Source organism: Heteronotia binoei, chromosome 11, assembly GCF_032191835.1.
Source record: "Heteronotia binoei isolate CCM8104 ecotype False Entrance Well chromosome 11, APGP_CSIRO_Hbin_v1, whole genome shotgun sequence".
Lineage (NCBI taxonomy): Eukaryota > Metazoa > Chordata > Lepidosauria > Squamata > Gekkonidae > Heteronotia > Heteronotia binoei.
Window position 1 is genome coordinate 8,753,010 of NC_083233.1, and position 26,121 is coordinate 8,779,130.

General features: G+C 48.4%; 1 protein-coding gene across 2 annotated transcripts in view; it reads right to left on the bottom strand.

The window, feature by feature from the left end:
* LOC132579251 (vascular endothelial growth factor receptor kdr-like) overlaps positions 1-26,121 on the bottom strand; it is a 242,832-nt gene that overhangs the window by 213,872 nt on the left and 2,839 nt on the right. For both annotated transcript variants that reach the window (XM_060249494.1, XM_060249493.1), the window contains exon 2: positions 25,726-25,946. In XM_060249494.1, the coding sequence (XP_060105477.1) occupies positions 25,726-25,946 (221 nt within the window). The remainder of the gene's footprint in view (positions 1-25,725; positions 25,947-26,121) is intronic.

Sequence of the window (26,121 nt, forward strand, 5' to 3'; positions counted from 1 at the left end):
AATTATCACATGAAGATGGCTTTCTGATTTATGGAAAAGCTTCTCCACACCTCCACATCAAACCATGACAACAGCCACCTTGGTTGCTTGCTTTCTGTCCTTGCTACCTCTGTTCTACAGCAGGCCTTTTCAAGCACGAAGCTACGCAAATGGTTTCAGGAGCTGTTCTGCTGGACAGTTCCCCAAAGACAAGCCACAACAGCACCAAGAGCCCAAACTGTTTGTTTCAAAGATCCAAGAAGTGATGCTATGTTGTCCAGACCCTGAGATTCCCCACAGCTAAATTGCCCAATGCCTCTTCCTTCTCAAGCTTCAGATGCCAGGCAGGTGCATTCCAGTCCCATTCAAAGACGCCTGTCTCCAGGCAACCTGCCCGCTCTCACCTGGCTCTGTGACACCCAGCACACTGATTAGGTGTAAGGGGAAGGGAGCAACTGTTTAACCCACCATCATCAATACCAATTCTCAAGACATGTGGGTGCAGTTATGGTGATTTCACCACATCCAAAAGAAACATAAGCCCATGGCTCAGTGGCAGAGCATCTACTTTGAATGCAGACAGTTGCGGGTTCAATCGCAGGCACCTTCACTTAAAAGTAACTCGTAACTAGTGTTTTGTTCTTCTTCTTGTTGTATCTGAAAGACTGTGGAGAGGCCACTGCCATTCAGAATAAAGGTAAAGGTAGTTCCCTGCATAAGCACCAGTTGTTTCTGACTCTGGGGTGAAGTTGCATCATGACTTTTTCACAGCAGACTTTTTACAGGGTAGTTTGCCACTGCCTTCCCCAGTCATCTACACTTTACCCCCAGCAAGCTGGGTACTCATTTTACCAACCACAGAAGGATGGAACACTGAGTCAACCTTGAGCCGGCTACTTAAACCCAGCTTCCGCCAGGATTGAACTCGGGTTGTGAGCAGAGCTTGGACTGCAATACTGCAGTTTATTACTCTGCACCACAGGGCTGGTTGCCATTCAGAATAGAGGGATATAATAATTCAATGACTGCAAGAGTGTACCTGTGATGTGGCAGGTACTGAGTGTATCATGTATTCTGGCCCTGTGTCTCTCATTAAGTTGTGCGGGGCAGAATAAACAAGATGCAACCTGAGAGGAATTGGTTGGGACCAAACACAACCTGCTTTCCCCACCATTCCCCTAATGTTTTTGATTCCTAATTGGAAGTGTGCTGTTCTTAGCAACAAAGTTATAAAAGGGATAAACCTGCTCGTTGCCCCTGATGTTGGGATACCCAGCCTATTGCACGCTGGGGGCAGGGAGAAAGTTCCCTCCTCCCCAAAGCCAGCTTCAATGTTACAGCCCAGCTGCTGGATTTATTAGGTATTTGCTAATAATATTTACATTATCCATAAATTAATTATTAACAATAAATTAATTATAAATATAATAACATTTATAATCTGCTTTTTAACTATCATTCCCAGAACAATTTATTGGGAATTTTAATGCAACACCAGGGGGGGGGGGGGGATCAGAAACACAAAAGGAAATAGAACAAAGCTCCTTTAAGCTTATTCCCAGAACAAAACTTTGTTGGTCTTAAAGGCATCACTGCCCACCTATCTTCAGAAAAGGGAACAGGAAGACTGTTGATCTCACCTAAAAATACCCTAGCTTCCAAACCATGGGGTGGGGGGTGGGGCCAGAAACCCGGATTTGTGTCTGGATGGAGGGAAGTGATGGAGTCCAATGAACCTCTACGGCAGTAATCCCCAACATGTCCATGGTGCTTCTTGGTGCTTCCTTGCTTCCTCTCCAAAGCATCTCTGCCTAAAAGCAAACAGCCAATCCTGACTTTCCTCCAACTTACTGGAGGTACTTGGAAGGCCTCGGGAGGTATCATCATTTGCTGCCCCCTTTGCAGGAGGATGCTTGGCTTAGGATGGCACTTGTTCCCAGGATAGTCGTTTTGTGGTGATGCTTATTACTTTTTCTCAGCATTCCAAAGGAGTACACAAATACCACTGAACAGGCCCTACTACCTTTAAATTATTTTTTATTATAAGAAATATTGGGCCCTACTCTCAGGTCTTGAATTCAGCAGGAGCTCACAGGAGCACAGCTCCTGAACCTTTCTGATGGCCCCCCCTCCTCCCCACCTACCTACCTTGTGCATTGAATAGTAGGTGAAGCTGCAGCTGCATAACAATCCCTGGATTAGGAGAGTGTCAGCCAGCCAGCCACCAGGAGCTTTGCCACACCCCCAGCAGCCCTCATTAACCCCTGGAAGAGCCCACACCACCCTTTCTCCACTTCTTCTGTGATTCTGGGTGGCAGGTGGCTTGCTGGCCTTTTGAGGGGAGCGGCCAAGGAGAGCCTCAGGTGAGCGAGGCCTGCTTGGGCTGGCTGGATCTCTAGCCAGTCCATGCAGGCCTCGCTCACCCGGGGATCTCCTTTCTTGTGTCAGGTTGCTTTTGGCTGGGGGGGGGCAGCATAACGAGTTATGCTAATGAGCTCCATCATCTATTTTTCTACAAAATGACCCCTGCCTACTCTTATCTTGTTTCTACCAAATAGGTTATCCTAAACCAAGTCTCCTTGACAGCCTGGATTCTAGAGGAAAAACCAAGGAGCCCCTGAAAGAATTGTTACCTTCCCTTTTAAGGCCTGTAAGGTATGGCTGATATGGAAAAATTGAGTGCAGGGCCAGTTCTGGAAAAACAGCCCTGGCGCCCACTTTTCCTCAAAGACTATATAATTTTGTGGGAGTTATGGTGGAGAAGTTGTAGGGAAGCTGGGTTCTTGCTTTCTGCTCCCCCAACCGTACTTTGCAGCCTCCTGGTGAGTTTGTGAAATAAAAATTAGTCCACCATGTCACACTTTTATTAGGGCAGCAGTCTGCATAGCAGATTACAAAAGGCTTCCACATTTAGTTGCCTGAATATTCAGCTGGCCCATCATGGCCATCTGTGTGCATCTGGAAAGGTCAGAGGCTTCAAGACAAAGTTTCACAAAAGGTCACTGGAATCTTGGAACACTGAAGGAAGGGACTTGTTACAAATGGCTTCCCAGGAGCATGCTGGATGTCAGCAGTCCCCCCTCTCTCCACCCCAGGTAAACTAACCAAAGGAAAACAGAAACAGAAAACCAAACAGACAAATAACATCTCCTTTGATGCCCTTTGTCCACATAGGAGTAATAAATCTGGCTCCTCCTTCCTGTCACTCTTCCTGTCACAATATCCCATCTTTCATCCAAATAACTTGCAAAGAGTGTATCAGTACACCTGTGCACCCTTGCTGGGATGGAAGGGCTGAAAGTGCTCCAGTCATCATCATTGTTGTCGTCTTCTTCTTCTTCTTCTTCTTCTTCTTCTTCTTCTTCTTCTTCTTCTTCTTCTTCTTCTTCTTCTTCTTCTTCTTCTTCTTCTTCTTCTTCTTCTTCTTCTTCTTCTTCTTCTGTTTGCCATCAAGACGTAGCCAATTTACAATGACCTCACAGGGTTTTCAAGGCCAGAGACATTCAGAGGTGGTTTGCCATTGTCTGCCTCTGCATAGCAGTTCTGAACTCCCTTGGTGGTCTCCCATCCAAGTACTTAACGTCTGAGATCTGATGAGACTGGGCTAGCCTGAGCCATCCAGATCAGGGTGCCCCGGTGTTAGCCACCATCCTGCTAACCTTGGTGGGCTCCATCGATCCCCCTGAGACGGGGCTAACAAATCACAGGGGGGTTAATACGGAATGTCAAATAGGGATGTTTAAAGTACTGTTATAGCTGGAAAGTGTAACCAATCGAGTCTTTAAGCAGGCAAGAAGCAGTTCTGAACAGGCCCAGCAGTGAATCAGGCCCTTCCTTTCTAGGGCTTTTCCAGGGCACTTGCTCAGTTGGTGTAACAAGCCCAACACTGCCTCTGATTTCAGTCGGCTCATGGATATCTTTCCCTCCAGCCCTCCATAGCAATGCTTTCCCAGCCCTCATTGACACACTTGGACCTACCTCAGACTCTGCCTCAGTTTCCTTCTTTTCTTTCCAGTCCCTTCCCTCCCACCAAGGGAGAGCCAGTTTGGTGTAGTGGTTAAGTGTGCGGACTCTTATGTGGGAGAACCAGGTTTGATTCCCCACTCCTCCACTGGCACCTGCTGGAATGGCCTTGGGTCAGCCATAGCTCTGGCAGAGGTCGTCCTTGAAAGGGCAGCTGCTGGGAGAGCCCTCTCCAGCCCCACCCACCTCACAGAGTGTCTGTTGTGGGGGGAGAAGATATAGGAGATTGTGAGCCACTCTGAGACTCTCTGGAGTGGAGGGTGGGAAATAAATTCAATATCTTCATCTACCTCACAGGGTGTCTGTTGTGGGGGAGGAAGGTAAAGGAGATTGTGAGCCGCTCTGAGACTCTTCGGAGTGGAGGGTGGGATATAAATTCAATATCTTCATCTACCTCACAGGGTGTCTGTTGTGGGGGAGGAAGGTAAAGGAGATTGTGAGCCGCTCTGAGACTCTTCGGAGTGGAGGGTGGGATATAAATTCAATATCTTCATCTACCTCACAGGGTGTCTGTTGTGGGGGAGGAAGGTAAAGGAGATTGTGAGCCACTCTGAGACTCTTCGGAGTGGAGGGTGGGATATAAATTCAATATCTTCATCTACCTCACAGGGTGTCTGTTGTGGGGGAGGAAGGTAAAGGAGATTGTGAGCCGCTCTGAGACTCTTCGGAGTGGAGGGTGGGATATAAATTCAATATCTTCATCTACCTCACAGGGTGTCTGTTGTGGGGGAGGAAGGTAAAGGAGATTGTGAGCCACTCTGAGACTCTTCGGAGTGGAGGGTGGGATATAAATTCAATATCTTCATCTACCTCACAGGGTGTCTGTTGTGGGGGAGGAAGGTAAAGGAGATTGTGAGCCGCTCTGAGACTCTTCGGAGTGGAGGGTGGGATATAAATTCAATATCTTCATCTACCTCACAGGGTGTCTGTTGTGGGGGAGGAAGGTAAAGGAGATTGTGAGCCGCTCTGAGACTCTTCGGAGTGGAGGGTGGGATATAAATTCAATATCTTCATCTACCTCACAGGGTGTCTGTTGTGGGGGAGGAAGGTAAAGGAGATTGTGAGCCACTCTGAGACTCTTCGGAGTGGAGGGTGGGATATAAATTCAATATCTTCATCTACCTCACAGGGTGTCTGTTGTGGGGGAGGAAGGTAAAGGAGATTGTGAGCCGCTCTGAGACTCTTCGGAGTGGAGGGTGGGATATAAATTCAATATCTTCATCTACCTCACAGGGTGTCTGTTGTGGGGGAGGAAGGTAAAGGAGATTGTGAGCCACTCTGAGACTCTGCGGAGTGGAGGGTGGGATATAAATTCAATATCTTCATCTACCTCACAGGGTGTCTGTTGTGGGGGAGGAAGGTAAAGGAGATTGTGAGCCGCTCTGAGACTCTTCGGAGTGGAGGGTGGGATATAAATTCAATATCTTCATCTACCTCACAGGGTGTCTGTTGTGGGGGAGGAAGGTAAAGGAGATTGTGAGCCACTCTGAGACTCTTCGGAGTGGAGGGTGGGATATAAATTCAATATCTTCATCTACCTCACAGGGTGTCTGTTGTGGGGGAGGAAGTTAAAGGAGATTGTGAGCCGTTCTGAGACTCTTCGGAGTGGAGGGTGGGATATAAATTCAATATCTTCATCTACCTCACAGGGTGTCTGTTGTGGGGGAGGAAGGTAAAGGAGATTGTGAGCCACTCTGAGACTCTGCGGAGTGGAGGGTGGGATATAAATTCAATATCTTCATCTACCTCACAGGGTGTCTGTTGTGGGGGAGGAAGGTAAAGGAGATTGTGAGCCGCTCTGAGACTCTTCGGAGTGGAGGGTGGGATATAAATTCAATATCTTCATCTACCTCACAGGGTGTCTGTTGTGGGGGAGGAAGGTAAAGGAGATTGTGAGCCGCTCTGAGACTCTTCGGAGTGGAGGGTGGGATATAAATTCAATATCTTCATCTACCTCACAGGGTGTCTGTTGTGGGGGAGGAAGGTAAAGGAGATTGTGAGCCACTCTGAGACTCTGCGGAGTGGAGGGTGGGATATAAATCCAATATCTTCATCTACCTCACAGGGTGTCTGTTGTGGGGGAGGAAGGTAAAGGAGATTGTGAGCCGCTCTGAGACTCTTCGGAGTGGAGGGTGGGATATAAATTCAATATCTTCATCTACCTCACAGGGTGTCTGTTGTGGGGGAGGAAGGTAAAGGAGATTGTGAGCTGCTCTGAGACTCTTTGGAATGGAGGGCGGGATATAAATCCAATATCTTCTTCTTCTTCTTCTTCTTCTTCTTCTACCTGAGAGAGAGCAATTCTGTTTCCCAGATCACAACCCAAAGATGACCCTAAACTCAGCATTCCTCCTTTCACAGTTCAGATGAAAGGTCACTGCATCATGCCAGATTTTTTAACTTGCCCTATTTCTGAGGTTGACAATGAAGAACTGGTATTGTTAAAAGATTTTCTATTCCTTAGGTCAATCATCAACCAAAAAGGAAAATGCAACCAAAAAATAAGAAGGAACTTGAGACTTGGAAGGGCAGCCATGAAGGATAAGATCCTTAAGTGTAAGGTTAAGACCCCAGAAAAGATCCTTAAGTGTAAGGTTGTTGCTGGATATCAAGACCAAGATAATTTATACCATAATTACTGTGTGCGGATGTGATAGCTGGACACGGATCTGATAGTTAGACATTGCAGGAAGCTAACAGGAAGAAAGTTGATTCCCTTGAAAAATGGGGTCGGAGGAGAGTTTTATGTATACCACGGACCTCCAAGAAGACAAATCAGTGGGTTCTAGATTAAACCAAGCCTGAGCTCTCCCTAGAAGCTAAAATGACCTAACTGAGGCTGTTGTACCTTGGTCACATGAAAAGACAAGAGTCCCTGGAAAAGACAGTAATGCCAGGAAAAGTTGAGGGCAGCTGGAAAAGAGGAAGACCCAACGTGGGATGGACTGACTCCATCCAGGAAGCCACGAGGGCTCTCAGTCGGCAAGACCTGAGCAAGGCTGTCAATGAGAGGAGGCCATTCATTCATTCACTGGTTACCGTAAGTCAGAAGCAACTTGAAGGTGGTTAAAGGTACAAATAAGATCCAGGTATAAGTCGGACAAGGAAAAAGGCTATTCAAATAAGCTAAATGAATTTGACGCAATTATTTTCGAATCAGACCGGAAATTGGTTTCCAGAATTTATAACTGGTTACCAGAATACAAAATGCAGGATGAAGTGGTAAAAGAAGCCTGGGTACGTTGGATGGAAGATTTCGGTTATAGTATTGAAATTATTGAGTGGGAGAAAATTTGGAAAGAAAATTTGAAATTGACGAAATCGGCTTTATTTAAAGAAAACTTATACAAGTTGATTTATCGCTGGTATTATACTCCAGATAAACTCTCTAGAGCTTACCCTCTGGCTTCTAACAAACGCTGGAAGTGTAACATAACAAAAGGTTCTTTGTTCCACATGTGGTGGCTCTGTAATAGGGCCAAAAAATACTGGACTTAAGTATCCATATGGATACAAAAGATATTTAAAAAGCAAATTCCCCACCTACCTGAATTGTTTTTACTAAATGTTTGTAAAATCGATGTGTCTAAATCAGAGAAAAAAATATTACTCCATGTGTTAACTATAGCCAGAATACTATATGCCAGATATTGGAAGACTTATAACATCCCAAAGCGAAATGAATTTATAGTCAAATTATTGGAGACCGTAGAAATGGATTTTCTAACCACGAGGTTGAGAGATGGAAATATGAAGGAATGCAAGGATACATGGAAACCGGTGTATGACTGGGTGGAAAACTTAAGATTTGAATAGATAGAATAAGAAATAATTGTTAGCTATTTATCTTTATGTCCCTTTAAATGTGGTGGTGGTGGGTGTGTCTATTGGTTGGTATTGTTTGTTATATGTGGTTTATAGAATATAATAATAAAGAAAATTTTCTATCAAAAAAAATAATAAAAAAAAGAAGCAACTTGATGGCACATAATACAGACATCCCTGAGCGGTCATGAAACCTGTGTTCAAATCTCTGCTCAGCCATAAAAGCTCATGAGGTGGGATGGACACTCATTCTCTGTCAGTCTAACCTCCTTTGCAAGGCTTCTGTGAAGGCAGAACAGCATATGCTGATCTGGGCATAGTATGCCTACATTTACCATTGTGGAATCGATGTTCTGCACTGCTGCATTCAACTGCCAGTCTCTTCCTGCCTTCACAAATCAACGGAGGGCCATCTACCGGCTCTATGGCTTGTGCGGCCCCTGCCCAAGACTTCCCTGGGCAAATACAGCCAGAAGCCCATGCTGGATGCAAACAGTAACAATTAGACAAGGTGCTTTGGATAACCAGATCAATGGCAATTCTGCTGCATTTACATACTTGTAGACTACAGCTCCAAGAGGGGACTGGATAAAAATATCGAGCAGAGGTCCATGAGTGGCTATTAGCACAAGGTATAGATGGAACACTGTCTGAGGCAGTGATTCTCTGTATTTTTGGTGCTTGGGAAGGCAAAAGTGGGAGGGCTTCTGGAGTCCTGGCCCCACTGGTGGATCTCCTGATGGCACCTGGATTTTGGCCACTGTGTGACACAGAGGGTTGGACTGGATGAGCCACCGGCCTGATCCAACATGACTTCTCTGAGGCATTCTTGAAACAACAACAACAATAGTAAAGTATTCTTTTCATGGCCTGCAAAGTGAATGATCAACAACCATGAGATAGAAAACTATTATTTGTTCCACTCCTCTCAAACCATTCCAGCTATAGCATCTTAGGGACTGCTCTCCTCCAGGGCTGCTGTTCTCATACTTAGCAAGGGCTTTTGGGCAGCCACCGAGGTAGTCACCAACACTCCCCTGGCACAAAATTTGTCCAATCAGCTACCCCATATATCTGCACTTATCTCTGCCTCCTTTTCCCAAACTTCTTTGAGACAGCATCTGAACGTGGAGAGGGAGGGGACAATACGTTGGAGCCTTGCAATAATCCATCCCCACAATGCTGCTGGGGAGGGGCTGTGGCTCAGTGGAAGAACTTCTGCTTGGTATGTACAAGATCCCAGGTTCAGTCCCCAGTATCTCCAGCTGAAAGGACCAGGCAGAAGGAGATGTGAAAGACTTCCACCTGTAGAGCCCCTGCCAGCCAGAGTGGACAATATTGACCCTGATGGAGCAAAGGTCTGATTCAGTGTAAGGCAGCTGTCGTGTGTAATCACATGCGTCTGCTGCCATGACACACACATCCATGTTGCCCAAACATTCTCTGCCACAAGCCAAAGAAGGAACATTTCAGGTCAGAAATGTGGCATATAGAGAAGCCCCAGGTTTCCAGCTTCCAGGTTTCCAGTAAATGATTTGAAATGATAGATTTAGACCCTAGTTAGAGTCCAGTGGCACTTTTAAGACCAACGAAGTTTTATTCAAGGTATGAGCTTCTGTGTGCTCACCAACTTCCTCATGAAAGCTTGAATAAAACTTAATTGGTCTTAAAGGTGCCACTTGACTCTAACTTTGTTCTACTGCTTCAGACCAACACGGCTGCCCACCTGGATCTAGAATAAAGTTAGAGTCCAGGGGCACCTTTAAGACCAACAAAGTTTTATCCAAGGTATGAGTTTTTGTGTGCAAGCACACTTCTTCAGAACTATTTTCTGACACTAGTTTGCAATCTGCAAGCCACGGTTGACAACAGAAGCATAATCCCAAACCAAGGTTATGCTTTCTTAATAGATGGTTTTGCACAGTGTCAATATTGATCAAGTGCTTGAATGGGGTGCAGATAGGGTTCCCAGTCTCCAGGTGAGCAGAAAAAAGCACAAAGCTTCCAAGATTACCAGCCTCAATCAATTGTTGTTCTTGTTCAGTCGCACAGTCGAGTCCAACTCTTTGCGACCCTATGGACAAAGTCATGCCAGGCCCTCCTGTCTTTCACCACCCTCTGAAGTCTGCTCAAATTTGTGCTTGTTACATCAGTAACGCTGTCCAGCCATCTCATCTTTTGCCATCCCCTTCTTTTTTTGCCTTCTGTCTTTCTCAGCATCAGACTATGACTATGCAGACTTTTGTTGGCAGGGTGACGTCTCTACTTTTTATTATACTGCCCATGTTCGCCATAGCTGTCCTCCCAAGGAGCAAACATCTTTTAATTTCATGGCTACAGTCACCATCTGCAGTGATCTTGGATCCCAGAAATGTGAAGTCTGTCACTACTTCCATGTCTTCCCCTTCTATTTGCCAAGGTGTGATGGGGCCGGATGCCATGATCTTAGTTTTTTTGATGTTGAGTTTCAAGTCTACTTTGTGCTCTCCTCTTTCACCCTCAACAAGGGGTTCTTTAGGTCCTCCTCACTTTCTGCCATCAGAGTGGTATCATCTGCATATCTGAGGTTGTTGATGTTTTTCCCGACAATCTTAATTCCGGCTTCTGCTTTATCCAGGCCAGCATTCTGCATGATGTACTCTGCATATAAATTAAATAAGCAGGGTGACAATATACACCCTTGTCAAACTCCTTTTCCTATTCTAAACCAATCACTTGTTCCATATCCTGTTCTGACAGTTGCTTCTTGACTCTTATACAGGTTTCTCAGGAGACATGTGAGGTTGTCTGGTACTCCCATCTCTTTAAGAATTCACCACAGTTTGTTGTGATCCACACAATCAAAGGCTTTAGCGTAGTTTTCCAAATTTGCTGACATAATGTGTGCATCACTTTAACAGCATCGTCTTTTAGGACTTCGAATAGCTCAACTGGGATACCATCATCTCCGCTCACTTTGTTTTTAGTAATGCTTTCTAAGGTCCATTTGACTTCACACTCCAGGATGTCTGGCTCAAGGCCAGCGATTTCACTGTCATGATTGCCAAGGACATTGAGATCCTTCTTGTATAATTATTCTGTGTATTCTTACCACCTCTTCCTGATCTCTACTGCTTCTGTTAGGTCCCTACCGGTTTTGTCCTTTATCATGGCCATCTTTGCACTAAATGTTTCCTTGATTTCTTCAGTTTTCTTGAAGAGATCCCTTGTCCTTCCCATTCTGTTATTTTCCTCTACTGCTTTACATTGTTCCTTCAGGAAGGCCTCCTTATCGCTCCTTGCTGTTTTCTGAAAATCCGCATTCAGTTGGGTGAATTTTTCCTTTTCACCTTTGCCTTTCGCTTTCCTTCTTTCCTCAGCTATTTGTAAAGCCTCATCAGATAGCCACTTTGCTTTCTTGCATTTATTTTTCTTTGAGATGGTGTTGATTGCCGCCTTCTGTTGTTGTTGTTGTTGTTCAGTCACACAGTTGAGTCCAACTCTTTGCGATCCCATGGACAAAGTCACTCCAGGCCCTCCTGTCTTCCACTATCCTACAAAGTCTGCTCATATTCGTGTTTGTTACATCAGTAACACCGTCCAGCCATCTCATCTTTTGCCATCCCCTTCTTCTTTTGCCTTCTATCTTTCCTAGCATCAGGATCTTCTCCAGGGAGTGCTCCCTTCTCATTTGGTGGCCAAAGTATTTGAGCTTCAGCATCTGACCTTCCAGTGAACAGTCTGGGATGATTTCCCTTAGGACTGATTTGATTTTCTTGCAGTCCAAGGGACTCACAAGAGTCTTCTCCAGCACCACATCTCAAAAGCATCTATTCTTCTGCAAGTGGCCTTCCTTATGGTCCAGCTCTCACAGCCATATATTACTACTGGGAATACCATTGCTTTGACTATATGGGCTTTTTATGCAGGGCAATCATCTTGTTGCAATCCTCTATCTCGCAAGCTAACTGGGTTCACCCGACCAGATCTCGCAGTTCCCCCAGCTTCAGAGTCTCTCCATATATGTGAGAGTTGAGGCCCCTTTTGAATTGCTCAATCCTGGCCCCGCCGTCCCATTACTGGACCTTGGAATTCAGCGCCCTGAATTTGCTGAGGTACTCTCGGACCGACCCAGTGCCCTGCTTCAGGTCTTGTAGGGCCACTATCGCGTTAGTCTCCTGTAGAGGGTCTTCGAAACGACGTCGTAGAGCCCTCAGGAGGTTCGTGGCCAAGTTTAGAGCAGGGGATAGCCTCTCGAATAGAGTGACATACCACTGGGCCGCCGGGCCCCGGAGACAGCTGCCAATGTACACTACTCATGACTGTTCCGTCGGGAAGTTACAGGCCGATGCTGAGATGCCCTTGTACTGTCACAATGAAGTAGGCTAGTTCCGATGGGTCCACATCGAATCTTGCCTCACTTACTCGGGGGCCCCCTGGCACCGCCACTGGCTCCTCTGGCTCCGGTTGAGGTTGGGGCACCTGATCGCCGGGTCATGCCCCCCACAAGAGCTCCCCCCCCCAGCGGGGATCAGTGGTCTCTCCCCCCTCTCAGGGGCTGGTTGCAGGGAGGGGTGCAGCCGCAATCCGCTCCCCCATCGCCCGCACTTGTTGGGTGAGATTCTGCATCTCTTGGATCATGAAGGTGTGCATGGCTTGCATCTCCTCCTGGAGTTGGGTGCTTTGGCTGGCTGAAGTTTCTTGCATCCACTCCACGGTCGCGTCCCCAGGCCCGCCAGTCCTTGGGGTCCTCTCCTCGACTTTCATCACCCTGGAACCCCCACAGGTGGTAAGAGCATTGCAGCCTCGAAAGTCGGCGGTGCTGCTGGGGGTTCTCTCTCAGATCTCCAATAATACTCCCCCGGAAATCCATGGAGCCCCAATCCTTTCTCCGCACCGTCACGGTGACCAGGGTGACTCGCGGCCCTTCGGGCTTGGGTTCTTCCTCACCGTCTGGTTTAGTAATCCCCATAGCCTGGTCCTGTTCACCAGTCATCATGAGCCTGGGATGAGGCTAGGCCAGGGTAATAGGGAGTTCCGACAAAATGTCAGACCCAGAGTCAAAGAAAAGACAAGTAGAGTTCAAGATCTTTATTCCAGCTTCATGGGCATACACACGCATTGTCGGAATTGACCTCTCTGTCAATTCCTCCGATTTATAAACTTTTACCCTGTCCGTTATAATTCAAGCCAAAGTGTGCCAAGCAAAAGCGGGGGTTTTGCCTGGGGTTTCTACTAAGCTCTCATCACCACAGGTGCCGACTATCAGTTCATGGTTCACATCCCCTCCAGCTCTTTGACCTTGATTGCATAGCAACTAGCCGGTTCCCAGACATACCATCCTCCCTCCAGATAAGCAGCAAGTAACAGTTATATCAAAGGCACACCAAGCACAGCATTGTATAATTGAATACATATGACAAGAGGAACAAAATGGAGTGACTCTTGACACAGGTGAGGCCTGCTAATCTCCCAGGATTACAACTGATCTCCAGATGACAGAAATTAGTTCTCCTGGAGAATACAGCTCCTTCAGAAGGACTCTATGGCACGATACACTTCTGAGGTCATGCCATTCTCCAAATCCCACCGTCACCAAATCCTCAGGAATTTCCCAACTCAGAGTTGGCATCCTGCACGAGTCCCCTGTCCCACACCATGGCCCCGATCCAATTCAAGACCCTGCATGCCTGCCCTTTAGAAAGACCAAACATTTGGGGGAGCTTCAGTGGTAGGACTCCCAGCCTCACACCTGGTTGGTCCTGGAGGGAGGAGGCAGGGATGGAAGGGAAGGTGTGACGGGTTCTAACCATACTCCATAGATGTCCTGCGGAGACACTTCTACATGCCTCCCCTTCCCCCACCCCATGCATTTGCTTTGCAAGCATCATGACAGAAAACCTGCTCATGAGTCCAGACGTCAGTCTTGCTGGGCTGCTTCAGATCTTTCATTTACTGGCTATGCAAGTCCTATCTGCAGGCTCCCAAGCAGCACGCTCTTAGATGCAACAGATTTCAAAATAACCACCACCGAATGATTTGGTAGGAAACTCCAGATGATTGTTAACAGCTGCTATTTTGAAGAGCTGGCTCCACTTGAGTGGCCATTTTTAGGCAGTTGTCTAGCCCAGGGGTGGCCAAACTTGCTTAACGTAAGAGTCATGTAGAATAAACATCAGATGTCTGAGAGTCACAAGACATGAATATCAGATGTTGGTAGTAGGAAGGATATATAGGAAAATGACGACGGATAAGGAGGAGATAAAAAATGTAGTTAAAAAAAAAACGGAGCGCTGAAACTAACTTAGCAGATAATGTATTTGACAGTCTCAAAAAGGTATACATCAGCTTAAAATGCATAAATTTAGAGAACTGGAGTTAAAGTTCCTCATAAAATGGTATAGAATGCCAGCAACGCTAGCCAATATGTTCCAGGGTTTGAATTCTAACTGTTGGCACTGTGGAAAGAAAAAAGGATGGTATTCCCACATGTGGTGGGAATGCTCAGAAGTTAAATCCTTTTGGGAAAAGGTAATAAAGCATATTCATAATTTTTTTGCTATAAGATCAAAGATAGATCTAGACTTAATGTTCGGGAGCATATTAAATAAACACGGAGTCAATAAAGAAGGGCTGGATCTATTCAAAGCAATGGTGCTAGCTGGCAAGGCAGTAATAGCCTTTGGCTGGAAGGATAAAACCAAATGGACGGAGCAAAACTGGCATAATTATTTATTTGAATATGTTCAGTCGGACATTATAGCCATGATTAATCGAGATGAGCAATGGGGGTCAAAAACAAAAAGGAGAAAGGAGAAATGGTATCCATATTCTGCTCCCTTCCCTGAGCCCTGTCCTCCCCAGGGTCCACCTCCCAAAACTTCAGGAATTTCCCTGCCCAAAGGAAGAAGAAGAAGAAGAAGAGGAGGAGGAGGATGAGAAGAAGAAGAAGAAGAAGAAGAAGAAGAAGAAGAAGAAGAAGAGGAGATTGGATTTATACCCCGCCCTTCACAGAGTCTCAGAGTGGCTTCAAATCTCCTTCCCTTCCTCTCCTCACAATGGACATCCTGTGAGGTAGGTGGGGCTGAGAGAGCTCTGCAAGAACTGTGACTGACCCAAGCAGGTTTCATGTGGAGGAAAAGTGAGAAATCAAACCCAGTTTTCCAGGTTAGAGTCTGCCACTCTTAACCACTACACCAAACTGGCTCTCTGGGTAGACAACTCTCTAAGTAGGCAACCTAAGAATATTTATGTATGTATGTACGTGAACTTATATTCCGCCCTTTCCCATAAAGGACTCAGGGCGGATCACAACACGTGTTAGACAATAAAAACCAACAAGTCAGATTTAAAATACAATAAAACCAAAGAGCAGAACGATATAACTAAATAAGGTCCATCGCTGGCGGAAAGGGCACATTTCACAGAGTACAATTTTTGGCCCAAAAAGAAGCGATGGTGTTAAAATCATCAGATTCAGCACCTCAACAAGGCTATAAAGCCTGATGTCACAACAAAGAAGACCAATGGATGGAATAGTTGGCGGAACAGGACGCCCGCTGCTTCAACCAAAAGCCCGACGGAACAGCTCAGTGTTGCAGTCCCTACGAAATGGCAGTAGCTCAGGTGGGGCCCAGATCTCCCTAGGGAGCTGATTCCACCAGAGCCGAAAAAGCCCCGGCCCTGATGGAGGCAAGACAGATGTCCTTCAGGCCACGGGCGGTCAGAAGCTGCTGCGTAGCATATTGCAATGCCCTCTGTGGCGTATATGGGGAGAGGCGGTCCCTCAAGTATGTCGGTCCCAGGCCATGTAAGGCTTTAAACATTAGTACCAGAAGCTTGAAGCGGATCCAGTACTCAGTTGGTAGCCAGTGCAATTGGCGCAGCATTGGCCGAATGCTTGCCCATAAAGGCAATGCAGTTAACAGCCGCGCTGCCGCGCTTTGCACCAGCTGGAGTTTCCGGACCAGCCCCAAGGGCAAGCCTACGTACAGCGAGTTACAGTAATCCAGCCTGGAAGTGACCGTTGCATGGTTCACTGTAGCTAAATCCTGGGGGGGGATCGATAGGGCACCAGCTGTCTGACCTGCCGAAGATGATAAAAGGCAGATCGAGCAACTGCTTTGACCTGGGCCTCTAAGGTAAGTGAGGCATCCGGTATCACTCCCAGACTCTTTATCTTCTGAGCTGGTACAAGAAATGCACTGTCCAGGGTTGGGAGTTGGGGGTAAGTGAGGCATCCAGTATCACTCCCAGACTCTTTATCTTCTGAGCTGGTACAAGAAATGCACTGTCCAGGGTTGGGAGTTGGGGGTAAGTGAGGCATCCAGTATCACTCCCAGACTCTTTATCTTCTGAGCTGGTACAAGAAATGCACTGTCCAGGGTTGGGAGTTGGGGGTAAGTGAGGCATCCAGTATCACTCCCAGACTCTTTATCTTCTGAGCTGGTACAAGAAATGCACTGTCCAGGGTTGGGAGTTGGGGGCCCGGCTCCAATCCCCCTCGGTTCAGGTACAGGACCTCCGTCTTAGCTGGATTGAGCTTCACTCGGCTTTGTCGCAACCATCCAGCCATGGCTTCTAGAGCCCTAGTTAGATGATCTGGGGTGGGATCTGATTGGCCATCCATCAACAGATAGAGCTGGATGTCATTTGCATATTGGTGACACCCCAGCCCCAAACCTTGAGCAATCTGGGCAAGGGGGGGCATATAGATGTTGAACATCATTGGCAAGAGAATAGCTCCCTGCGGCACACCGCATTCAAGTGGGTGATGCGTAGAGATCTGCTCGCCGAGAACCACCCTTTGTCCCCGACCACAGAGAAAGGAGGAAAACCGCTGTAAGGCAACCCCCTGAAAGCCAATGTTAGCAAGGTGGTGCATCATTAGATCATAATCGACAGGGTATCAAACACTGCTGAGAGATCTAACAGTAACAGCAGCGCTTAGCTGCTATGGGGGGGAGTGTTGGTGGGGGTCATCTCTTATCTCAGTTCTGTTCATGGAATAAATAAAAGAGGTGCCATACAACTCCTATAAAAAGGGGAGGAGGGTTGATACCAGCAGTCCCTGTGGTGCCCACACCAATTGCGACAGTCACCGCACCTTGGATCTGAGCCAAGAAATGCTGCCACACCATAGGACAGGGGTTTGCCCTCATTTGTTATGAGGGTCAGATGTGACCTTGTCAGCCCAGGCCACGTGTGTCAAAAAATGCAATGCCAGGTAGCAGAGATATAAACTTTATAAAGGACACAGACGAACACAAAGGTTTTTTAAAAGCTTAAAATAAAACATGCTTAAAACACTAGCACTCGTTCGTCTTAAAGGTGCTTTCTTTGCATCTCTCCCATGTGATCCAGGGAACTGGGCAAAGGAAGCTCTGGCTCTTTTCCTCCTTCCTCAGGGGACCGGGAGGGGGAGGAGCCTCAGCCAACAGAAGGAAGAGAGGCTTGGCTCAGTAGCTCTGCTGTGTGATTGAGAGAGCCTGGCAAAGCAAGCTATTCTCCCCCCCTTCCTCTCCAAGGGAGGAGCCCCAGCCAGTGGAGAAAATAGAGGCTCTGCTCTGTAGCTCTGCTGTGCGATTGAGCAAGCCTTACAAAGCAAACTGTGATGCAGGAGAAAGCAAGAGGGAGAAGGAAGCAGATGACAGCCAGTTGCTTAGGGGCCTGATAGGAGCCCTTCAGGGGCCCCTGGGCCACATGTTTGACACCCCTTCTATAGCTCAATGGAAGAGCATCTGTTTAATATGCAGAAGATCCCTGGTTTAGTCCCCAGTTCCTCCAGTTAAAAGAACCAGCTCACAGATGATATGACTCTTTTCTACCTGAGATCCTGGAGAGTTGCTGCCAGTCTGAGAAACCAAGAGCAACCTTGCTGGTCCCAGGGGGGAGTCTGATTCAGTAGACGGCAGCTTCATGTGCATTCATGCAACTGCTGTAAGGTCCCATCCTCCTCCTTGCTCCTGGTGATTTTCACCACAAACAAAGTGGGCACCTTTCTGCATTACCCCATCCCAGGTTCTATTTCTTGATCACTGCAAAGTGTGACAGACGAAACCGGCTTGCCTGTTAAACACAGCTGGGCCTCTGGCTGCTGGATCAGATCCTGCAAGGAGTTTTGCTTGCACCAGAGCAAGGGGATGTTCCTCGATTGGTTAAAGGAACAAACGGTGAGTGTTAACTGTCAGACCATATCAGACTGTGACCTCCCCGTGTCAGATCGTGACCTCCACTAGTAGATCACAACAGGCTGGCCTCCGGGGTTGACAGAAGGTTGACTCAGCACCTGGGGCAGGAGACAGAGATCGTGCTCTGAAGGGGGCCTCCTCCCACTCGCCTGAACACCTGCACTGCTGGTCCCCACCAAGCACGTCACACCTGGAGCCAGGCGGGCCCTGCAAAGCGTTTGGCCTTATCTGCTGTCAGGGCAGCCTGAGAGGGGGGGAAGGGCTCCTGCAGACAGAAAGTCTAGCTCGGCAGGTCAGGGGGAGTTTGCAGGAAGACAGTTGGGTGGGGTGCCAGCAGTTGACCTCTGACACAGCACCAGAAAGCACAAGCCCACGCACACGCACACACAAAGGAACTTAAGAAGTCCCTGATGGGCAGGAAGAGGAGGAAAGAGGCCTAAATAAGAAGCAACGTCAAAACCCATCTAAAGGATCCTGGGAGTTTTGAGAAGCAAAGCAAACCCGGGCATTGTTGAGGTTTCCTTATTGCTGTACTGGAGCTCTTAAAGTACTCGCATGTCTGAAAATATTCCAAATGGTTTACAAATAATGTTGTCAAGTCTGGGTGGGGAAATACCTGGAGATTTTGGGGGTGGAGCCTGGGCAGGGTGGGGTTTGGGGAGGCGAGGGACCTCAGTTGGGCCTAAGGCCACAGAGCCCACCCTCTGAAGCAGCCATGTTTTCCAGAGGATCTTTGTCCTCTGGAGATCCGTTGTCATTCCAGGAGATCTCCAGGTCCCACCTAGAGATTGGCAACCCTAAGTAGGTACAAGATGGAAAGAGCTTGCGCAGAAAGAAACCTACAAATGTGTCTGCTGCTGTCAATCAGAACACTCTGCCTTTTCCCTGGATTCACCACGCACAGTGCCAGTGGCTGCAAAAGGCTCCCCACACATTCCAACCACAGGATTTCCTCACAATAAACACAACTCCGAGGGCCTGCTCTTCCCCCAGTCATTGTTTCCATGCTAACTGGGGGTGGGTGGGGGGGAATCCAGTCCCTTCAGCGTGCATGTGCAGTCTTGGGAGCAGAGGGACAAAAAGCTGTCGCTTCCGCAGGAGGCTGGAGAAAGGATCACAGCCCTTCCTTTCTCCACCAAACAGGGGAGTGCGACAGGGAAGCTGTGAAAGGCTTCATTTTGAACTTGGGCTGCAGCAACACCAGGTAGAACAGCCGACGCCCACAGTCAACGTTGCCACAGCCCAGGCCTCGGTCAAGCCAGCCTCTGCTGGGACCTCTCGGCTCCACTTGCCCTGGGGCCCTTCTAACATCACAGTCTACCTGGACCAAAGGGCAACGGATTGCCTCTCTGCCCCTCAGTCTGCCCTGACAGGAGGCGAGCCAGCGAGGGCAGCAATCCCAAACTTTCCACAGGACCCTGATAGACGAGGACGTGTCAGTGCTTCTCACATGAACATTCAGTTCTGTGAGGCTCTCTGCCAAGCGGGGGGGGGGGGGGAGGATGGCCGCAGCAAACGTGACCTCTCAAAGCCCCCTTGTGTGGACAGAAGGGAGCGGCTGGGGCACTTTAACTTGTCCTTCCTACAAGGACCTCAGTGCCCATCCCCTCTCTGTTTTTCCTCACAGAAACCCTGCGAGGTAGGCTATGTTGAGTGAGAGCATGAGCGGCCTGAGGTCACTCAACGGGCTTTGTGGCCAAGTGGGAATATGAGGCCAGGTCTCCCTAGCCCTCCTCTGGCGCTTCACTCAGAGTTTCCTCAACAAAAGGATTTGGCCTCATGGAACTCCACACCGCATGGAACTTCAGTGGACAGTGGTCGAAGCTGGACATTTTCACAGAAGTTTCCTCATTCCTGGTGGGTGGCAGAAAGCATAAGCAAAAACTCTGCCCCCCTCCCAGCATCCAAATCAGCTTAACTCTTTGCAGGGAAATTTATCTACATCACCTGGTGATAAACTGTAATTCCAAGAGATCTGTAGGTCCCACCTGGAGGTTGGCAACTGTAACCCATGGGGGGGGTGAGCATCACTAACAACAACATGCACAGATTTGGTCACTGAAACTTGAGTTCCAAGCGAACGAATGCTTCCTTGTCTATCTTAGCCAATTGTTAATGTCTGGCATCGAGCACAGCTGTCTGAGGGGCTCTGATTCCCCCCTCCCACCACCACCACCGCCAGCCAAGGCTGTCCTCTCAGGCCCAACATTCCAGCTTCACACAGTCAGATTATTTGAACCAATTGTCATAAAATTCTGGAAGGCAGAACTTGGCTTTAAAGAGCCAAAAAGGGGGGGGGGGAGGATGAGCTAATGAGAACACTTGTGCAACACTGACCTGTCCAGAGATGAGAGTCAAACCCTGACTGGGAAGAAAAAAATCAGTGGCAGAGTGGGAGCTTAATTCAGCCCTGGGGCAAACTGTGCCAAGCGGTCAGCTTCTGCGGTGCTGCAGGGGCCACTTGGTGTGGGCCCAGGATGTGGCAACAAAGGCCCTCTAAAGCAAAGACCCATCGGAAACTTCCCCAGTAAGTTCAAGGCCCAATCCATCCCTGGCAAAAAAATGAAGGGATGAGATTCCTTTGGGGAGTCTGGGGTTCGGCTTCACTGCTTGTGCTCACCCCTCCTCTTTCACAATTAACCATGCTGGGAGTGTGGGGGCCCTTCTTTGTGTGAATTCCCAAGCAGCTGTGACTTTGGCCTATTGTGCACCGGTCTTTTCCCTCACTTTCACCGTGCATCATAGTCGGGTTTTTTGTTGTTGTTGTTCTGCATTTCTTCCTGCTGTCTCTGTGCATGTCTGTTGGGTTATCTTTTTCGTTCTGCACGGTCCCCCACCCCGCAGTGCTCAGTTTGCTTTCCTCTTGCAACTTCTCAGAGTTGTTTTGTGGCAGACTTTCCCCTCGCTTCACTTCAAAGCCGAAGGTAAAATTCAAAAGCTGGCAGATGCCCTCAGGCTTCCCCCCTCCCTTTTCCTGCCCTTGGGAGGCCACTCCCTGACCACATCGAGGTTGCTGCTGCCAAAGTACAAACCAACTGACAAGCTAGCCAGTCAGACACCAAGCCCGCACCCCTTTGGGTTGCCCATGCTTGGAAAAGCCCCATGGCAGCAAGCCAAAAAGGGGGGGAGCAGCGAGGAGAGGAGAGAAAGGGGAGGCGGCAGTGTGCTGGATTCTCCTCCTCAGCTCACCTTGTTCTCCTTTCTCTTGCCTCCTGCCTGCCCACTGCTTAGCCAGTCTTCCCCCCTTCATTGGTGTACAATCTCAGCACTGAATGAAACAAAAGGTGGGGGATCATCAGTGTGGAACAGCAGTGGCCAAACTATGGCTCAGAAGCCACACGTGGCTCTTACACACATTCTGCTGCTCTGGAAACCCCCACCACCCCACTGGCTGGCTGGGAGAAGGCATTTGTCTCTTTAAATCACTTATCCAAGCCAAGCCACCTGACAGCTTGGAGAACACATTTAAAGTTGCTTTCTTCCCACCTGCTTGGTAAGCAGAAGGTCCCAGGTTCAATCCCTGGCATCTCCAACTAAAAAGGGTCCAGGCAAATAGGTGTGAAAAACCTTAGCTTGAACATAAGAACATAAGAGAAGCCATGTTGGATCAGGCCAATGGCCCATCCAGTCCAACATTCTGTGTCACACAGCGGCCAAATATATATATATATATATATATATATACACACACACACACACACACACTGTGGCTAATAGCCACTGATGGACCTCTGCTCCATATTTTTATCGAACCCCCTCTTGAAGGTGGCCATGCTTGCGGCCGCCACCACCTCCTGTGGCAGTGAATTCCACATGTTAATCACCCTTTGGGTGAAGAAGTACTTCCTTTTATCCGTTTTAACCTGAGACCCTGGAGAGCCGCTGCCAGTCTGAGTAGACAATACTGACTTTGATGGACCGAGGGGAGTCTGATTCAGTAGAAGGCAGCTTCATATGTTCATATGTCCTCTCCTCCTCAATCTTCCTTCCTTCCTTCCTGCTCTTAAGCATCTGATGTTTATTCTATGTGGCTCTAGCGTTGTGGAATGAAATTGACAAGCTCTGTAAGTGGGGAGGGGGGAGAGAAAGACTGGGATAGGTCAACTCACATTTTTCACATTGGCCAATAACGAAGCAGACTGTACAGTAGAGCTTGGCAATAAGAACAGGGAGCTTCCCATCTGCTCTAGTCAGTTTCATTCACGGAGCTGAACAAGGAGGATTTAAACGGGACCCTGTCACTGGATGCTACTGCATAACAGCAGTAAGGCAACTGCATAAATTAAAAAAAAAAAAACACCTTTAAACTCCACCCCCAACACATCACAAGTGACATTCCCAACCGGATTAAGCAAAAACTGTGCAATTTGGTTGTAGGTGCAGAATATATACTTAAAATACCCAATAAATACACCGGAGAAGAAAGAATGGTGCATATGGCAGGAACACACATCCAAAGTCCAGCTTAAAAGTTTGACTGCTCAGATGCTCTGCAACAAGCTGTGTGTGCAGAAAGGGCCAGCTGCAGCGTGAGGCGTGAGGCTTGTGGAATGCAGGAGATGTTGGGAGTTTTCCTCCTGGGTGGCTCAGGATCAAGAAGAAGAAAAAGAGCCGGGGAAACCTGAGACATTCAAATGAGGATCTGCTCTCTGTTTCACATTGTGAAGTTAGTGGGGTACTGAAATATCCAAGGAGTTGCAAAAAGGAGGAGGAAATGGCAGATGGGTTGTTTGTGAGGATTGTGGTCAGGTGTGGTTTTTTTAAATGCATGATTGAGGGAGCAAAAGAAACCCACTTAAAATTCAGCCAATGAATGAACATTACGCTCCAGCAGCAAAAGCAAAACGAATAGACTGTGTCTCTCAGCCGTTACCAAATCCATCTTCCTCTTTTAAAATACCAAGGAGGCGTTTGTCCTGAAGTACAAAAGCTACAACGGAGCCAGAACTATTTCCTTCATTTTGGAGAGTGTCAAAAATCCCGCTTCTGGAGCTCCTTGTGAATGTCTGTGTGCTGTTTCCATACTGTCCTTTTGGGCTCCGTTTTCTTTGCTCTGCCTTGCCCAGCTTCAGTTTCCCCCACGTCAGCAAACTCTGCCAGCTCGTGGTCACCCCACGTTATTTTGCTGCTGGCATCGTGAGACTATTGCTGACACAATGACCTCTCAGCAACTCATGGTCAAATTCAACTGGGCCGCCACAGCAGTCACATTTCCCAACAGAGAGGACACAGTGAGGGCGAGGACAGTGAGGGCCAAGGAGAAGAAATAGCCACAGGGTCAAAAGGGCACCAGACGGCACCGAAACAACGGGAATGTTCAGCAAGATGAGTAATTCTTTGGACATGCACCCAGTTGCATCAGATGGTGCTACTTTCCAAGCTCGTAGCAACATTAAATATTTTGGTCTCGGCGTTAATGCTTCAAAGGAATGACATTCCTTCAAGCGAGAGGCTCCATGCCAATGCCAATTTAAGTACATTCATTAATGTATTCAGCAGGTTCTGTGAATGAACTTTCTGCTGTTACGCTTTGGAAATTATGCGGTGCTTACAGCTTAATTAACAAAACACCACTTAAGTCATTTCAGGGTCCAGTGGAAAGCCCTGCATACCACAAGCGACCTATTTCTTTGTTTAACCATATGGCCTCCCGCCACAACAACTCTCCTTAAGGTCACCAAAACAACCGCAGCTGAGGTGAAATCTACCCGAAAGTGAATAGCATGTGGTGCCTCAGAGAGGCCACTGGGGATCATTCATTAGCCCGGGCCAACGGAATGGCGCGGAGGTCTGCATTCAAGATACCGGAGTACTGGCACAGGCTGGCACAGCTCTACGGAACTCCGCAAAGGAGGCCAACAAAACAACAGCAAGGTCAGGAAACAGAGGCAGAGAAGCAAGCCTTCCACCCGAATCAGGCTCAGTGATTCCGGCATTAGCCTGGAACCAGGAGGGAAACCACTATTCTTCTTTATCTCCTGTTTGAATGGCCTCCTGGTCTCAGAAGAGGAGTACTTGACTCACAGATTTTCACACCCCACCTGCCTGGGTTCCTTAAATCACCATGTCAGCTGCACGCCTACTCCTTTCGAAAACAACAGCTTCAAACCCAATCGGTAAGCCGATGGTTCCACTTTCAATAGGGTTGCCAGGCTCTTGGTGGGGCAAACACGAGAGGAAAAAACAAGTTTGTAAAAATTTACGGGCACAATAAACATCACAATAAGCTGAAATGTGTAGTTACACAAATAACGGAAGCATAACGAAGTGCTATGACTATTTTCACGACGATAATATGACAATATTGAAGCACTAATAAATTCCAGTTCTGATTAACGTATCGCAGAGAAATCTCAATATACACTGTAATCCACACAGACGAGCCAAGTTACTCCACAAAACAAGGCAAATGCCAACAAAGATACAGGTATAATGTCCTCTAGATATGTAATAGATGAATGAAGTCTCCATAAGAGATGATTCGGTATGTGGAACATGCTCCCCAGGGTTAATTAGCATGTTTTATGGAGAGGTTTCCTCAGCCATGTAATCTCCTTTGAGCGCACCAGCAGCACAGGAAATGTCAATACAACTTTTGTATTTTTGAGTTTTGTTTTTCCTGGGAATTGTCTGAATAACAGTGATTGGGGTGACACGAAGCATGCCCTAAAGGCACTTGGGCATGTTCATCTCCCATCATCTCCTGAGACTCCTAAGGGAGGCTTTCGCCAAACTTTGCATGTCTGGGACGAGGTGTTGGGAGGGTCCAAAATCATCCGGCAGGATGCCTTGTGCTGACAGGGTCACGATCCAGACCTGCTCCTACTTCCCAGCCGGGTTGTGCCCTGCCTTGACTCCCTCTCCCTGAGACATCCAGCTTCTTGAGCAGAGATCCTCCCTGCCTGGCAATGAACTGCGAAGGGAACTTTGCCCTCCCTGCTTTTTAGCTGCTCTGAAGAGCCTCTCTTCTACCCAGGGGCAGTGCGCGGGAGTCATGGAACGAAGCGATTCGCTGACTCCTTGAGCCTCCGCCTGGGCTCTTAGGGGTCGGAGAAGTTCCCCCGGCCCCTCAGAGCCCAAAAAGAGCAGCGCTTCCTTGTGCCCCCCCCCCGAACTCGGAGAGTGCCGTGGAAGGGAAGTGCCGCGTGTTCTTTCTGGGCACTGAGGGGTCGGAGCAGCTCCGTTCCTCCCCTTCATCACCGGGCCCACATCTGCCCTGCCAGCCTCTCTGATGCTGGCCAAGGGCTTCGCGGCACAGCGCCGCCTCCTCCTCCTCCGTGCCGCCCCAGCGCCGGAGATGCATTTCTCCTTCAGCAAAGAGGGCATCAAGTGGCACCACCGGCTGCTAGCCAAGGCGGTCAGGTCAGTGGCGGCTTGGCTCAGTGGGCTGGAGCGGGGAATAGAGCGGCCTGGCACCCATCAGATGCCCCTAAGTGCCCAGCGTGGTGACGTCACTGCATGCACGTGCTTCGGGCACATGATAACTTTTTCCGGGGGGGGGGGGTGCATTGGGGTTCTGTGCTGGGCCTGCTCCTATCCTCCCCCCTCAACGGAGCTAGCCATGAACTTAGCTAGAGACACCTGCCTCTGCTGTCCCCGGGCAGCCCACAAGCGCTGTCATGTCAACCTGCGGCAGTGACGCCTCTTTACCCGCTTCAGCCCCATCTTCCCTTTGCCCTGGCCTCACATCAGCATTATTCAGGGGGGCGCGGGGAGCCCAAGCGCTTACCTTTGACGAACACATAGATCCTGGCTTTGAGCTCTTCACTAGAACGGAACTGGCTGTAAAGGCAGGTGACATAGCCGGTGTCGCTGGTGAAAGCTCGATCCGTCGCAAGGGTGCTGCAGGTCAGCCACGGCCTGTCCGAACACTTCTGCTCGTAGACACGCCACCTCCCGTCGTCTTCAGAGGGGTGATTTCCCCAGAGCCACATCAAACCAGGCAAGCCCCTATTAACAGAACAAATGGGGAACGGATGGGAATTCAAGCAGCACTGGGCGAGGCGGGAGGTCTCTGCCTGGAGGCATGAAAGGCAGAACAGATCGGGACAGTAAAGCAGCCCTGGAGTCCTGCCTCTTCTGTGGGATGGCCAGCACCACCAAGCAGGTGGTAGGGTCACAAGGG